A 17,536-nucleotide genomic window follows, 5' to 3' on the forward strand; every position below is an offset into this window, starting at 1 on the left:
AAAGCATGGATGAGAGCTTATTTATTTTGAAATTATGAAAAAGTAGTTACATTTTTTGAATAAATATACTTATTTTGTGTGTGTGTATGTGTAAATATGCCTTAGGTTTGAAATATTTAATTTAATAAGAGTATTTCCTAACTGAATCTGAAGAAAAAAGGTTTAGGTTTTTCTTTATTTCTTTTAATGGGAAAACTGCATGTTTTAAATAACACCTCAGTATTGTGTTCTCAAGGCACATTTACATTCTGTATACTTGTCACATCATGTAATCCTTGATTAAGCTGATAGCTGTAATTTAACTCACACAATTTAAGGAGAAAGGCAATTAAGGAAGTGATCACTCAATTTAAGGAAGTGATTGACTTTAGTTTCAAACATCATGGCTTTAGTTAAACGTCCTAACGCAAGCCCTTGCAGCCTGGAAATTGCCCCATGTTTTTAGAGGAGATAGTCTGATTTCATCCTATAGATCAAAGCTGTCACCTTCTCCCTTATTTTGTTTTCACATTTTAAAAAATTCTAATTTTAGGGGCACATGTTCTCAGGATCTCCTGAGGGCTGTGTCATGGGCAAAAAAGAAAATAATCTAGTTCTGGTATCATCATTTAGGGTCCATTAGGTTTCCAAGTACTTTGATGAGCACTGGCAAATTCTCTGCCACTAACTTCCTGTTCCCTAATATATGGCAGACATAACTAATCTATAATAGTATCTTTCCTACAGGTCAGATTCTTACTTTAAGTGATATCTTCTAGTGGACTGGATTTGGCAAGTGAGATAAAACCTACTTGCCAGCTGAATCCATGTAGAGTTCTCAGTATTATATTACCTTGCCACCCAGTAGAGAAATACATAGAAGATGATTATGGAATGCTTGGTAATTTGATTAGACTTGGATTAGAAGCTTTGTGTCCTGCTGTATTACCTTCCAGTTGCTTATTCTTCTAAATTAGACTGCTTTCTGGTTACTGGAGTTAGTGGCTTGCTTTGACTCACCTTTTTGAGTTGGATAGCATATAAGAAAATAATTGTCTCTTAGAAGCATTTAGCTTTTTTCTCTTAAAAGTTCGAAATACATTAATGTTGATTGATTTATCCTCAGAAAAACTGATTCGAAACCCAGGGATATCTTAGACCACATTAACGTATGTATTGTCTTTAAAACAAGGAAGCCAATAATCCTGATCAGTTCTGTACTTCTCAGACCAAACACAAAGTATTGCACTCAGCATAGGTCACTGTATTTTGAGAGGAAGATGATGCAGACTCAAATCCATTTTCTATGGCAAACAGATGAAGAAGCAAGACATGTTTATTCTGGAAAAGAGAAGTCCCACAGGAAACCATTTACTGTCTTTCTTCATGTATTAGTTGGCCTGTTATATGGAGGAGACCTATGCGTTAATTCAGAGGGTATAAATAAGACTAATGGCTAGGAAGTTGTTAAATCAGTAAAATATCTCTTGAAAAAGGGTACTATAGTCAAATATCACAAATGCATGTATCATGTTCCTTTTCAGGAGATTTACAAATGCATGCATGCATAATGATGTTTCAGTCAACAACAGACCGCATATACAATGATGGTCCCATAAGATTAGGAGCTGAAAAGTTTCTATTGCCTAGTGACATCATAGCATCACAGTGTTAACACATTACTCACATGTTTGTAGCAATACTGGAGTAAACAAACCTACTGCACTGCTAGTCATATAACAGTATAGTACATACAATTATATATTGTACATAATACTTGAAAATGATAACAAATGACTATGATGCTGGCTAATAATGTATTTACTATACTATTTATTGTCATTCTGGAGTAAACTCCTTCTACTTATGAAAAAAATTAACTATAAAATAGCCTTAAGCGAGTTCTTCTTGAGGTAATACAGAAGAAAGCATTGCTATAATAGCAGATGACAGCTCCATGCATGTTATTGTCCCTGAAGACCTTCAAGTGGGATAAGATGTGGATGTGGAAGACAGTGATATTAATGATCCTGACCCTGTGGAGGCCTAGGCTAACGTGTGTGCTTGTATCTTAATTTTTAACAAAAAAGTTTCAAAAGTAAAAAATACAATAAAATTTTGAAATAGGAAAAAGGCTTATAGAATAAGGATATATATAAAGAAAATATTTTTGTACAGCTGTACAATGTGTTTGTGTTTTAAGCTGTTATTACTAAAGAGTCAAAAAGTTAAAAAATTAAAAAGTATGAAGTAAAAACGTTATAGTAAGCTAAGGTTAATTTATTACTGAAGAAGGAAAAACATTTTCCTTCTTTTTATTTTCATTTAATTTTATTTTTTAATTTTTAAATTTAATTTAATTTAATTTTAATTTTTTTGAGATGAGGTCTCACTGTGTTGCCCAGGCTGGTCTCGAACTCCTGGGCTCAAGCAATCCTCCCACCTCAGCCTCCCAAAGTGCTGGGATTACAGGCATGAGCTACCGCTCCCAGCCAAAATATTTTTTTTTAAGAAATATATTTTTATACATTTAATGTGTAGCCTAAGTTGACAGTGTTGATAGAGTCTACAGTAGTCTACGGTAATGTCCTAGGCCTTCACATTCACTCAACACTCACTCAGGCCAACTTTCAATCCTGTAAGCTCCATTTATGATAAGTGCCCTGCAAACTCCTTTTATGGTAAGTGCCCTATACAGTACCATTTTTTATCTTTTATATCATATTTTTCTTGTATCTTTTCAATGTTTAGATATACAAATACCATTGTTATAATTGCCTATAGTATTCAGTATAGTAACAAACTGAACAGATTTATAGCCTAGGACCAATAGGCTATATCATATAGCCTAGGTGGCTCCATCTAGGTTTGTGAAAATACACTCCATCCTGTTTGCACAATGATGAAATAGCCTAACAACCTATTTCTCAGAATGGATCCACATTGTTAAGTGATGCATGACTGTTTATACTAAATATATATTAAGGGCCCTAAAAAGTCATTCAGTGAAAGATCTGTTTAAATTTGTTAACCCTAGCATTCCATAAATACTTCACCCAGAATGTTTCCAAGGAACTCTCATTAGGGTAGTGATTCTCAAACTGTGGTAATGGGAGCAGCAGCAGCAGCATTTCCTGGGAACTGATTAGAAATGTAATTTTATAGCCCTACCACAGATCTATGGCATCAGAAACTCTGGGATGGGGCCCAGCAGTCTGTGTGATAATAAGTCCTTCAGGGATTCTGATGCGGCTAAAAGGCAAGAAGCATTGTTAGAAAATTTTACTGTTATTCTCCAACTTAACAGTAACCTTTTGCTTTCCTTCATTACACTTACCACAATTTGTATTTTTTAAAGTTTGTTCTAATGATATTCTATGAATCTGTGAATTCATATTCCATAATCATAATCTATTCTCTGAATTTCCTTCCTTCTGTACCTCATAAAGGGTCATAAAGGGAACCCTTTATGAGGTACAGAAGGAAATACTCATTGAAGGTCTATCATGGTTTTCACCCTGGTATAAGTGTCATCTAGCTAGTATCAATTCGGATACTTTAAAGAATCCTAAATAATGAGTCCATATATTCTATAAAGTAAAATACTCATTTCTATAACAAAGCAAAACTTTAATCCATTGCTGGCTGTCATTGTCATTTTTAAAAGAGCACATAAAAAGTTTTTCATTTCCTTCGAAATGTTTTTCAGAAAATGTAGACTTTTTTAGCATCTTGAAAGATCTGTAATGTGCCTTTTCTCATGTCAGAATTCTATAAATTAGGAAATGTTCTAATCTCTTGCATTAACAGAGATGAAATTCCGGTGGCATTATATTTGTTTCTCCAAACAAGCAACATTCTTTTAGAAAAATGTAATTGAATTTGAACTTAAAATGTATTTGTATTTAAAAATAAAAAATCTTATTTTTATTTTTTATATTTTATTATTAAAATAAAAGCATCTTTTTTACATGGTTTCATAAATGTATTTTGAATTTTTATATGAAATGCCTCTGTAAATCATGCAGAAGAATTTTCTTTTTCTAAAGGATAGTGAAATGAGGTTGAATGTGTTAAAGCATCACACTATATTTAACTCAAGTACATTTAGAACAAAATTATTATTAGGATTTCCATAGAATTAATCATGGCCAAATTTAACTTCTCAATATTTTTTTTACCTATTCTTTTCATACAAGTAAGAGCTCTCTGGGTTTATATTACTAGGTCAACTGAAGTGTTATTTATTTTTAGGTAGAGGGACAAAGACTGATAATCTAGAGACTGGATTTGATTTGGCTGCTGCTGTCTGTCAGCAGAATACCTTGGGGTATCTACTTACAGTAATGAGTATAAGTAGTGCTATCATTATTAGTATATTTAAACACCCATGGCTTGCAGGAATGTGCTAAAGTCTGAATATAACATAGTTAATTATGTCACTGTCCCTGCCCAGGGCAACTGCTATTGAAAGGACATACATCATGAGGAAGATAGCAGATACAGTGGTTTGGAGCTAAGTGTTACTTCATTACTGACTCACGGAAAGGTGTTTAGGATGTTGGCTATGTTTTCTAAAGAGCATCTAGCAGTTTTCATCTGGTATATCAACTTACCACATAGGTTTTTTATTACATTTTTTATACTTATTATTATATTTCTTTTTAGTTTTCCTCACGGGAGAAAAAGCCAATTCCGTATTAAAACGCTACCCAAGAGCTAATGGGTTTTTTGAAGAAATAAGACAGGGCAACATTGAGCGTGAGTGCAAAGAAGAATTCTGTACATTTGAAGAAGCAAGAGAAGCTTTTGAAAATAATGAAAAAACTGTAAGTATGTTGGCAATTAAAAAAAAGTTGCACAGATTTGCCTACCTTTTTGATGTATATTTGAAATCTGCATCCCTGAATTATGTACATTGCTAGTAATTAAAAATTCCTTTGTTAGGAACTCAGAAAGTGGCATCTAACTAGTAATATTCTGTGGGTTGGAGAGCTAGGTTCACTTCCCCTTGTGCTGGACTGTCTTTGAGAGCCCCGTTTCTATAGGACTCTGCTGAGCTAGGATTTATCATCTTGGCGAGTAGGAAGGATTTGATTTGCACAAAGCTTTGTTCTAGAAGGTTATAGATAACATCACTTTGCCTAACTACAGAGAGAGTGTGGAGGAAGCTAATGGATGGTGATAGTGTTTTAAAAGGTTTTACTTCTCATACAAAAGAAAAGACATCCAGACATACCTTCCCACTCCACGAGAATACTCCTCTTTACTTCTCTTTACTCTAGACTACCTGCTATTCAAGGACAGCAGGAATGGGACAGCAAAAGGTAGGGGTGAAAAGTCTATAGAACTGCTCCACAGCTGGAAATTGTTATCAGAGGTAGCCATTGTATAAAGATTCAGTCCTGGGCAGCAGGAAAATAACCCTAGATGCTAAACAAGTGGTGTCACTTATGCTAAAAAGATACTAAATATACCTTAAGAGCAGCAGATGCAAAAGTTTTAAAGAAAGGGGTAAGAGGAAGAAGCCACATCTTAGTCAAATCACAGGGTTAGAAATAGGGAAAAGAATATGTCATCCATGATACCATCATGCAATCACAAAGCACGGTTGACCCTTTATTTTCTTTCCAGCTTTTTTCCTTTGCATCTGCTTAGTCATTGTTGGTTTTATTTTATTCATTTTACTTTTTAAAAATAGTATATGTTCATTGTAGAGAAATTTAAAAATGTAGTAACATAAAATCACTTGAGTTTTTAGCACCACCAGTTTTATAGTTTTGCTATATATCATTTTGGCCTATTTTTACTACATAGGTACTTCATAAATAAGAAAAATAGGATTGTAGTAGAAATAGTGTTTTGCACCATAAAGTTTTTAATAAAAACTGGCTGAAGTTACTATAAACCATAAACAAAACTTGGTTTTTGATATTGTGTTTTATCAAATAATAGAAATTTTAGATATTCTGCTGTGGTTTTCACAAGGCTAATGGCTTTTTACCCTACTTTATCATTCTCCTTTAAAGAAATCGTAAGAACTTGTTTGGGATTTATTGTTCTAAAAGTACTTTATACAAGTGAATAATATTCTTTTATAAAAAACCAATTTATTGAGTTATGTTTGACATATAAAAAGCTGTACTTATTTAATGTATATGTGTCTACGAGTTTGGGGATAGGTATACACCTATGAAACAACCATCACCATCAAGGCCACAAACATATCCATCACCTCCCAAAGTTTCCTCTCGCCCCTTTATTATTGTTGTAGTTGTGTTTTGTGAGTATGGTAAGAGGACTTAACATATGATCTACCTTAGCAAAATTTAAGTATATAATACAACATTGTTAGCTGTAGGCACCATGCTGTATAGCAGATCTCCAGAATTCATTTATCTTGCATAACTGAAAGTTTATACTGTTTGCTATTTCTCATTTCTCTCTCCCCAAGCCCCTGGCAACCACCATTCTCCTCTTTGCTTCTATTAGTTCACCTTTTTTAGATTCCATATATAAGTGAGATCCTGTGGTATTTGTCTTTCTATGCCTGGCTTATTTCATTTAATATAATGTCCTCCAGGTCTATTCATGTTGTCACAAATTACAGGATTTCCTTCTTTTATAAGGCTGAATAATATTTCATTGTGTGTCGTATTAGTCTGTTTTCATGCTGCTGATAAAGACATACCCAAGACTGGAAAAAAAAGAGGATTAATTGGACTTACAGTTCCACATGGCTAGGGAGGCCTCAGAATCATGGCAGGAGGTGAAAGGCACTTCTTACGTGGTGGTGGCAAGAGAAAATGAGGAAGAAGCAAAAGCGGAAACCCTCGATAAACCCATCAGATCTCATGATACTTATTCACTATCATGAGAATAGCACGGGAAAGACTGGCCCCCATGATTCAATTACCTTCCCCTGGGTCTCTCCCACCACATGTGGGAATTCTGGGAGATACGGTTCAAGTTGAGATTTGGGTAGGGACACAGCCAAACCATATCATTCCACCCCTGGCCCCTCCAAATCTCATGTCCTCACATTTCAAGATGAATCATGCCTTCCCAACAGTCCCCCGAAGTCTTAACTCATTTTGGCATTAACCCAAAAGTCCACAGTCCAAAGTCTCATCTGAGACAAGGCATGTCCCTTCCGCCTATGAGCGTATAAAATCAAAAGCAAGATAGTTATTGGGGGTACAGGTGTTGGGTTAATACAGCCCTTCCAAATGGGAGAAATTGGCCAAAATAAAGGGTATACAGGCCCTTTGCAAATCCAAAATCCAGCAGGGCAGTCAAATCTTAAAACTCCAAAATGATCTTCTTTGACTCCATGCCTCATGTCCAGGTCACACTGATGCAAGAGGTGGGTTCCCATGGTCTTGAGCAACTCTGCCCCTGTGGCTTTGCAGGGTACAGCCTCGCTCCTGGTTGCTTTCACAGGCTGGCATTGAGTGGCTATGGCTTCTCTAGGCACACGGTACAAGCTTTCAGTGGATCTACCATTCTGGGATCTGGAAGATGGTGGCCCTCTTCTCACAGCTCCACTAGGTAGTACCCCAGTAGGGGCTCTGTGTGGGGGCTCTGACCCCACATTTCTCTTCTGCACTGCAATAGCAGAGATTCTCCATGAGAGCCCCGTCCCTGCAGCAAACTTCTTCCTGGACATCTAGGTGTTTCCACACATCCTCTGAAATCTAGGCAGGGATTCCCAAACCTCAGTTCTTGACTTCTGTGCACCTGCAGGCTCAACACCACATGGAAGCTGCCAAAGTTTGGGGCTGGCACCTTCTGAAACCATGGGCGAAGCTGTACCTTAACCCATTTTAGCAATGGCTGGAGTGGCTGGGATGCAGGGCACCAAGTTCCTAGGCTGCACACAGCATGGGGACCCTGGGCCTGGCCCACGAAACCATTTTTTCCTTCTGGACTTCCAGGTCTGTGATAGGGGTGGGTAGGGGCTGCCTTGAAAACCCATGACATGCCCTGGAGACATTTTCCTCATTGTCTTGGGGATTAACATTCGGCTCCTTGTTACTTATGCAAATTTCTGAAGCCAGCTTGAATTTTTTCCTCAGAAAATGGGTTTTTCTTTTTTACTACATCATCAGGCTGCAAATTTTCCAAACTTTTATGCTCTGTTTTCCTTTTAAAATGGAATACTTTTAACAGAACCCAAGTCACCTCTTGGATGCTTTGCTGCCTAGCAATTTCTCCCACCAGATACCCTAAATCATCTTTCTCAAGTTCAAAGTTCCACAAATCTCTAGGGCAGGGGCAAAATGCCGCCAGTCTCTTTGCTAAAACATAGCAAGAGTCACTTTGCTCCAGTTCCCAACAAGTTCCTTCTCTCCATCTGAGACCACCTCAGCCTGGACCTTATTGTCCATATCACTATGAGCATTTTTGTCAAAGCCATTCAACAAGTCTCTAGGAAGTTCCAAACTTTCCCACATTTTTCTTTCTTCTTCTGAGCCCTCCAAACTGTCCCAACCTCTGCCTGTTACCCAGTTCCAAAGTCATTTCCACATTTTCGGGTATCTTTTCAGCAGTACCCCACTCTACTGGTACCAATTTATTATATTAGTCGTTTTTACACTGCTGATAAAGACATACCTGAGACTGGGAAGAAAAGGAGGTTTAATTGGATTTACAGTTCCGCATGGCTGGCAAGGCCTTAGAATCAGGCGGGAGGTGAAAGGCATGGTGGCAGCAAGACAAAATGAGGAAGAAACAAAAGCGGAAACCCCTGATAAACCCATCAGATCTCATGAGATTTATTCATTATCATAAGAATAGCACAGGAAAGACTGGCTCCCATGATTCAATTACCCCCCCGGGCCCCTCCCACAACACGTGGGAATTCTGGGAGATACAATTCAAGATTCGGGTGGGGAAACAGCCAAACTATATCATGTGTGTATACCACGTTTTCTTTATACAGTGATCTGTCAGTGGACATTTGGTTACTTTTAGTTAGGAGTAATATTTAGAAACTGAGATCTGGGAGCTAGAATATGCTTATTGCTACCAGAATGTTGTTACTTCTGGATCTTTCAGCAACAGAGCTAGGAAAAAAAAATCACACATATGTATACATGCATACAAATTCTATATATGTCTATATGTAGACATGTAAACATATAAACATAGACATGTATACATGTAGACATATATGTGAAATAACTGATTCATTATGCTGATCTCCAATTCCAATCCAACCCCTCAGGGCTTTTCCAGCCATTCTGCATTTGTAGAGATGTAAAAATTCCTTATAAATGTTCTTCCACAATGAGAATTCCAGCACCCAAAAACATCAGTATATTAATAACTCATTTGCTTAGTTGTATAATACACAATGGTTTTGGAATTGTAATATCTATACTATAATGGGGAGAGGGAAAACTTTTATTATTTAGTATTTTTTATTATTATTATTTTTTTAACATCTTATTTGGAAATAATTATAGATTCACAAAAAATTGCAAAGATAATACAGTGAGGTCCCATGCAGCCTTTACTCAGTTTCCCCCAATGGTTACATCTTACATAACTGTAAGATCAAAACTAGGAAACTGACATTGGTACAATCTGTATGTACAGTTCTGTGTCATTTTATCACTTGTATAGATTTGTGTAACCATCACTGCAATCAAGCAGCAGATATATTCCATTACCACAAAGTTTTCCCTCATACTACCCTTTAATAGTCACACCTACCATCTTCCACAACCATCCCTAACCCTTAGCAATCACTAATCTGTTTCCATCTCTGTAATTCTGCCATTGCAAGAATGTTATATAAATGGAATAATATAATGTGGAACCTTTTGATATTGGCTTTTTAGAGTCAGCATAATGCTCTTGAGATTAATCCAAGTTACATATATCAATAGTTCATTCATTTTTGTTTATGAGTAGTATTCCATGGTATTGATATACCATGGTTTGTTGAACCATTTGCTTATTGAGAGACATGTGTGTTGTTTCTAGTTCATGGCTTTTACAAATAAAGCTGTTGTGAACATTGCATAGGTTTTTGTATTGACATAAATTTTCATTTCTGTGGGATAAGTCACTGGGAGTACAATTCTTGGGTTGTATGGTATATGTGTAGTTTTTTAAGACACTGACAAACTAATTTGTCATTGTATAAATTACCATCTTACAGTCTCACCAACAGTGTTTGAGAGATCCAGTTTCTTTACATACTCACGAGCACTTGGTATTGTTACTGTGTTTTATTTTAGCCATTCTGCTAGGTGTGTAGTGATAACTTCTTGTGATTTTAATTTGCATTTCCTTAATGGCTCATGATATTGAACACCTTTTTATGTGCCTATTTTCTATTTATGTATCTTCTTTGGTGAAATCTCTCTTCATGTCATTGGCTTACTTTCTGATGGGATGTTTTATTTTATTTTACTATTGAGCTTTGAGAGTTCTTTATTATCCTAGGTTTCAATCTGTTTTCAGATATATGGTTTCTAGGCTATTTGAATTTTATGTATTAATTGTATATTCTACTACTTTCGTATTGATTTAAGTTTTATCATTGATTCTCAGGGTGAACAATTTTTTTTGTTGTTGTTGTTTGTTTTTGGAGACAGATTCTCGCTCTGTTGCCCAGGCTGGAGTGAAGTGGTGCAATCTCGGCTCATGGCAACCTTTGCCTCCCAGGTTCAAGTGATTCTTGTGCCTCAGCCTCCTAAGTAGCTGGGACTACAGGTGCATGCCACCATGTCCAGCTTTTTATATATATATATTTAGTAGAGATGGGATCTCACCATTTTGCCTAGGCTGGTCTCGAAGTCCTGAGCTCAGGCAATCCACCCACCTCAGCCTCCAAAAGTGCTAGGATTATAGGCATGAGCCAACACACCTGGCCATCATGGTGAACAATTTTTTTTTTTTTTTTGAGATGGAGTCTCGCTCTGTCGCCCAGGCTGGAGTTCAGTGGCGTGATCTCAGCTCATTGCAAGCTCCGCCTCCCAGGTTCACGCCATTCTCCTGCCTCAGCCTCCCGAGTAGCTGGGACTACAGGCGCCCGCCACCACGCCTGGCTAATTTTTTGTATTTTTAGTAGAGACGGGGTTTCACCCTGTTAGCCAGGATGGTCTCAATCTGACCTAGTGATCTGCCCGCCTCGGCCTCCCAAAGTGCTGGGATTACAGGCATGAGCCACTGCGCCTGGACCGTGAACAATGTTTTTAATGCCTACCTTTCTGGCCTTTTATCCATCTCAGTGTTTCTACATATCATTTCCCACCCACAGAGACAGGATGCTGCATGTCAGCAATCTTTGAAGCAAGTAGAAGAAATTCCTTCAACTGTGAGAGAATTGCTTGAGAAATTTTCTGTACTTCCAGCATCACCTTTTCCTTCCTATAGAATCATTCTCATCTCATTAGCCTACATGCCTCTAGAAAGAAAGAGAAAAAAAAAATTCTCTTAACACATCCCCATCCAACAACCACTTCATTTCTTGAAACTCTGCTCTGCCTACACTTGCTCTCCTGGTAAGCTTTCCTCTTCTCATACTTCAAATGCTAATAACTTCCAAATTTATATTTGTAGTTCCTGGAGGGCTAAACTGAACTACAGACTTGTATGGCTAACTGCCTACTCAACATGTTATCTTAGAATCAAATATGGTTCTCAAAGTAAACAAATTTGCACCCCTCCCCCCAAATATCTACACTTACTACATCCTCTCTGATCTCAACAAGTAGTAACTCCATCCATCATGTTTGCTGATCTCCAAGCTTTTTGCCATCTCTGACTCCTCTCTTTTTCATATCCCACACCCAATCTGCAATAGTTGGTTCTAATATGAAAATATACTCAGAATCTAGCCACCTTTCTACTTGTTACCGCTTTACATCCAAGCCACCACCACCCTGTCATCTGTATGATTTTTTGGCCCCTGCCCCATAGTTGATTCTCAAAAACAGCAGGTTAGAGTGATTCTTCAAAGTCTCTTACTTGCAAGGGCTTCCTATCTCCCTCAGTAAAGGCCAAAGTGCTCAGAATCACCCAGCAGGTACTACACAATCAGTCCTCATCTATCTCCACCCCACACCTTCATTCCATATATAGTTATTTCTTTACCACATCTCCTATGACCCTCCACCCCTTATTCACTTTGCTATGGCTTTCTTGTGCCTCCTCACATACACAGATAGCACGTGACCTGCCTCATGACTTTGGCACTTGCTCTCTCCTCTTCTAGATGGATATGTCTGAGTTCCTTCACCACTCTCAAGTCTTCACTCAGGTTCATTTTCTCAGTGAGAAAGTACCCTACCTTAAATTGCAACCGCTTGTCCCTTCTGTGACTTTTTTTTTTTCAAGCACTGACATCATTTGGCATCTATTTGTTTTTTTTTAATTGTTACCTCCCCTACCCCATCAGGACCATTAGCTCCATGAGAGCAACATTTCTCATCTGTTTTGTTCATAGCTATGGTCCCTAGCATATAAAGCAGTGCTGGCACATAATAGAGGCCAAATAAGTATTTGATGGATGAAGGAAGGAATGGATTGGCAAATCACAAAGTAAATTTAGTTTATGGGAGGAACCGATTTAAAACTTGTTCCCAAGTTGGCTGATAGATAATAGACTCTAAAAAGGTTTTTATTATGTTGTTGTTATTATTTCCTTCTTTGTGCTTTAAAGTTTGTCATCTGAGTTTGTTCATGCCATTAAAACAATCCCATTTAGGATAAGGTGTGCCAGCCTTTGATCTAGCAAATGTAAGTGAAGTGGCATTCTCATTTTTTATCTGTTTCAGAACAACTATTTCAGAATAATGGTTGTTATCTGTTAATCAGGATCTAGCATTGCCAGCAAAGTTTCATCTTAATCTTGGAAGTGAAGAAAATGATTGGTTGAGATTTGCTTTCTACTTTTAGACTATCTTTACTATCTTTTTGTTTACTAAAATTTATCGCTCAGAATACTTTTACTCATACGTGTTTTCATCATTTCCGAACATGAAGTATGTGACTTTAGAAGTCTGCTTTCAGTAGAATGTTTATTGTTGGAATTATTTACCTAATTTGGAACAGAAGTCTAATTATACAATGGGAGAAAACATATTGTACTTCACAGTCCTCACTTTCATCATGTAGAAAATGGGTCAGGTTTATTCAGACATTATCTGCTGAATGCCTACTATGTAATAGACACAGTATATACAACAATGAACAGGCTGCTCCTCCCTCATGGCATTTGAGTTCTGGTAGAAACAGCAGATGTATGCACAAAGGCTTATATGAGCATGCTGTAAACCTTAAATATACACAATTCTTATTTGTCAGTTATACCTCAGTAAAGCTGAGTTGTCATGCCAAAATCCTCTGCTTTGAGAATCAGATGGACCTTGATTTGGTGTCTGAGCTCTGCCATCTACTGACTGTATTGCTTTGCGCAAACATTTCATCTTTTAGGCCTCAATTTTTGTATCTTTTAAAAGGAGGATATTATACCTACAGCATTAGGTTTGAGGCTGTGCACTTAGCGTAGTTTTTGGAACAGAGAAAACTTTCAATAAATATAATTTATTCTATCTTTTAGGTGCTGAATTCTTGCCACTTTATTTAGGAATCATTATTTCACCACTATCACTTTTTCTCTCTTCTCTCTATGAGACTATGAGGGTTCTCTATATTTTGGAACTGTTAATCTTGCACTAACATTGAGGAAATAGTAGTAATTCTTTAAAACAATGATTATAGAACTTTTAATCATATATAATTTCTAGTTTATTTTGCTTGACTTTCCACAGTGGTTGTCTTCAAAGTTAAGCGTGCATAGGAACAGTCTGGGTGCTTAGCAAACCTGCATAGTCCCACCTAGTTCCCAGATCTGGGTTTCTAATTCCATTCTACAGTGAAATAAAACAGGACTTTTTGGGGACATGGCTCATTATTGGGCTGGAGCGTGGAGAATACAAGATGAGCTGGAGAACATTGTGGTACCAGAAAGTAAGGAAGTGCGATAATCCAAAGAATGGGAGCATGTTAAAGGGACACAGGAGGTAACCTAAAGAAGCTCTCAGTGGCCAAAGCTGAACAATTTTAGCCACAAAATAAATAATGTAGTATTGAATTATAGCCCCAAACACAAAATAAATACACATGATTATATAATGATATAAATGCATGAATGAATGAAAAGGTGAAAAGAGAAAAATCCACACTATAGAATTCCAAATTATGTATGTAAATACTCCACCCCAGTTGGCGGAGCTTAATTTTCTTCTTCCCTTGAGTGTGGCTTGAACTTAAAGACTAGCTTTCAAAGAACAGAGTATGGGAAGGGTCAGCGGGTGGGGGAGGTGGGGTAACTTTACAATGGAGAAACCTGTCAAACTACTTTGACCTGGTAATCAAAGTTACTAAGTCACACATATGATATACTGAGAAGAGATATCATTTATTTCCATCACCGCAAACTCATAACGCCAGTCTAACCATGAGAAACTTACAGAGAAATCCAAAAACCAAAAGACATTCTCCAAAATGTCTGACTACTATCAAAACAGTCAAGGTCATGAAAAAAAAATTAGAAAAGACTAGGAAACTGTCACAGACCAGAGGAAACTAAAGAGACATGATTAGATGAAATGTCAATTAGATTCTGGGAAAAAAGGACATTAATGGGAAAACTAATATAATCTAAATAAAGTGTTATGTTTAGTTAATAGTAGTGGACTAGGATTGATTCATTAATTATAACAAATTTACCATCCTAATGTAAGAAGCTCACATTAAGGGAAACTGGGTGAGGAGTACAGGAGAATGTTATGTATTATCTTTGCAATTTTTCTGTAAATTTAAAATTATTTCAAAATAAGAAAGTTCATTTTTAAAATGCACAGTCCAGGGTTCACAAGTCTCCTTGGGGCCAGGGAACTTGCCTTATTTGGTAACACTTAATTAGAGTCTAAAGAAAGCAGTTTAGCTAAAACCACTTAGAATACTCAGAGCTCTGCAGTGGGTGGTATTTCTAGGGATATGGATGACTCTTTTGTCTGGGTGCATCATCCCAAGTCTTTATCCCATTCTTGTGCACTCCATGTGCCATTCTACCCCCAAGTTGCTGCTATATTTTAGAAACTGAGTTATTAATATCCAAGGATCTGAGATCTGAGTTCAGCAATCCCTTTTTAGATAATATCTCTCATTCCAAAGTGTCACCATTTAAATTTGTTTATGTAGAAATTATTGGGGAAGAAAGAGATATGCAGTCCCCCTTCATACTAGGATATGTTACAGAAACTACATTTGGAGATGGTTGAATTCAGAGCCCATGGCAGGAGGTGGCATGTAGACACTTGTGAGTTAGGATTAGTGATTACAAGAAATACTGTGTCTGAGGTATCTAAAAATTGATCACTAGTTCCTGGAGATTACTCATGGCACTTGCAGGCAGAAAGTCCGATTCTTTGGCACTGTTAGGGAAACTCTTATTTCACTTAGCCTCTCATAATCTGCTGATGGCACTAGAGCCAGATTCAGAATATTGTCCCCACCCCTAGTGACTAAAGAGTTGTTAGGGATGAGATAATTCAGGAAAGAAGGGAGGTGGAAGTCCAGTCTGGGCAAGAAATACAGGAGGCAAACATGGGCATTGCTGTGGCCTTCTTCTAGCCATACCTTATTCATTTCCATTGAGACCTTCTCCTGCCTTCCCTAGACTCATCCCAGACCCTCCTTGGGGAACCAAATATGAAGTTTCCCTTTAGGCACATGGGGTGGTTTCCTGGAGCTCCCAAAGGCGTCCTCACTACTTCTTTTGGAACCTCTTGAAAATAAGTTAAATAGGGCCAAAATATGTCATTTTGTGCAACTGGTATTCTGAGCTACCTTCTGTAAAGATGAGGAAGGTCTGTCTGTTGCAGGTGGATAACATGTTGTTCCTTATGTGATTCATTTAAAGTATGTTTTTATTGATTATATTGTTGATATTGTTTTTAAGTTAGTGGTGAACTTTAGTCTCTGGCAGTTGGGCCCATTTGTAGATTATAAATATTTGTAGTGTCAATTATTCATGTCAGGTTATGGTAGTAACTGAATTAGGAGAGTTTTAGCCTCTATGATATTAATAAAGTAGTAGACTTCTTCAGTTGGGGTGGGGGGGTACTCTCCTGCCCATGCCAGCAGTATGTTAACCTTGACCTATAAAGTTACCTCAGCAAGTTTCCTCTCCCAGTACCAGTGCCAACCTTTTTCAGAACTATCCTCAGAGACTGGGTACCAGTGAGGCTGATAGATCTATTTGTTGTCACTTGTAGAATCATTTGCACCATGGATTTAATTTCACCTGTGGCCCTGTCACCTATCATGCTGCTGCTTTGGGATCCTTCACTGCTTAATAAGCAGTACTGTCATGGTTAGGAAATGGCTCATGTATCCGTTACAGAGCTGCAACCAGTCAATGGAATTGATGACAATAAAACACTGACATTCAAATTGGGATTTGAGTAGAATCCTAGGGCAGCAACTTTGCTTGGTAAATGTCTAAGACATCTATTTTTCCATCTGAAAGATGATGTCAACATGTCTCCCATAGCATGCTGTGAAGAAGTTAGCTATGAATTCAGAGAATAAGGGGCTAGCTGTTACCTAAGGAATTATATTCTTTAGCCTAATACAGTAAACCTCTCCCTCTAAAAAAGGACAAGAAGAAGCAAAAACCACTCAACCAATGATGAGACAGAGGTGTTGTGAAATGATATGATAGCCAGCAGAAAATACCATTTTTTTTTTCTTTTTTGTTGGTTTCTATGGGAGGCCGAGGTGGGCAGATCACGTGAGGTCAGGAGTTCGAGACCAGCCTAGCCAACATGGTAAAACCCCATCTCTACTAAAAATACAAAAACAAATTAGCCAGGCATGGTGGTATGTGCCTTTAGTCCCAGCTACTCGAGAGGGGGAAGCAGGAGAATCACTTGAACGCAGGAGGTGGAGGCTGCAGTGAGCCGAGATTGCACCACCGCACTCAGCCTGGGTGACAGAGCAAGACTCCATCTCAAAAAAATAAATAAATTACTAAAAAGTATAAATAATTATGGATAGTGAAAAAATATAGCTACTTCGATAAATGTATCCAGGCAAGTAGATGACCAAACCAATTAAACATCATATTTCATTGATTCTCCAATCATTTATTCACATTTTAACTTCTCTGAAATTGAGGTGCAGTTTACATACTATGACATGGCATGGATTCGTTGAAAGCAGAATTTTTTCCTTTTTTTTTTTTGAGACAGGGTTTCGCTCTTATTGCCCAGGCTGGAGTGCAATGCCATGATCTCAGCTCACTGCAACCTCTGCCTCCCAAGTTCAAGTAATTCTCCTGCCTCAGCCTCCCGAGTAGCTGGGATTGAAAGCGCCCACCACTATGACCAGCTAATTTTTGTATTTTTAGTAGAGACGAGGTTTCACCATGTTGGCCAGGCTGGTCTTGAACTCCTGACCTCAGGTGATCCACTCACCTCGGCCTCCCAAAGTGCTGGGATTACAGGCGCGAGCCACCACACCCAGCCCT

The 17,536-nt window shown here is 37.7% G+C and overlaps 1 protein-coding gene across 3 annotated transcripts in view; it reads left to right on the forward strand.

Moving 5' to 3' along the window:
- The window catches only part of PRRG1 (proline rich and Gla domain 1), a 107,899-nt gene that overhangs the window by 69,317 nt on the left and 21,046 nt on the right, over window positions 1–17,536 (forward strand). For all 3 annotated transcript variants that reach the window (XM_032756710.2, XM_032756709.2, XM_058441807.1), the window contains exon 3: window positions 4,648–4,808. In XM_032756710.2, coding sequence (XP_032612601.1) covers window positions 4,648–4,808 — 161 coding nt within the window. The remainder of the gene's footprint in view (window positions 1–4,647; window positions 4,809–17,536) is intronic.

Source organism: Hylobates moloch, unplaced genomic scaffold (genome assembly GCF_009828535.3).
Source record: "Hylobates moloch isolate HMO894 unplaced genomic scaffold, HMol_V3 SCAFFOLD_7, whole genome shotgun sequence".
Classification (NCBI taxonomy): Eukaryota; Metazoa; Chordata; class Mammalia; order Primates; family Hylobatidae; genus Hylobates; species Hylobates moloch.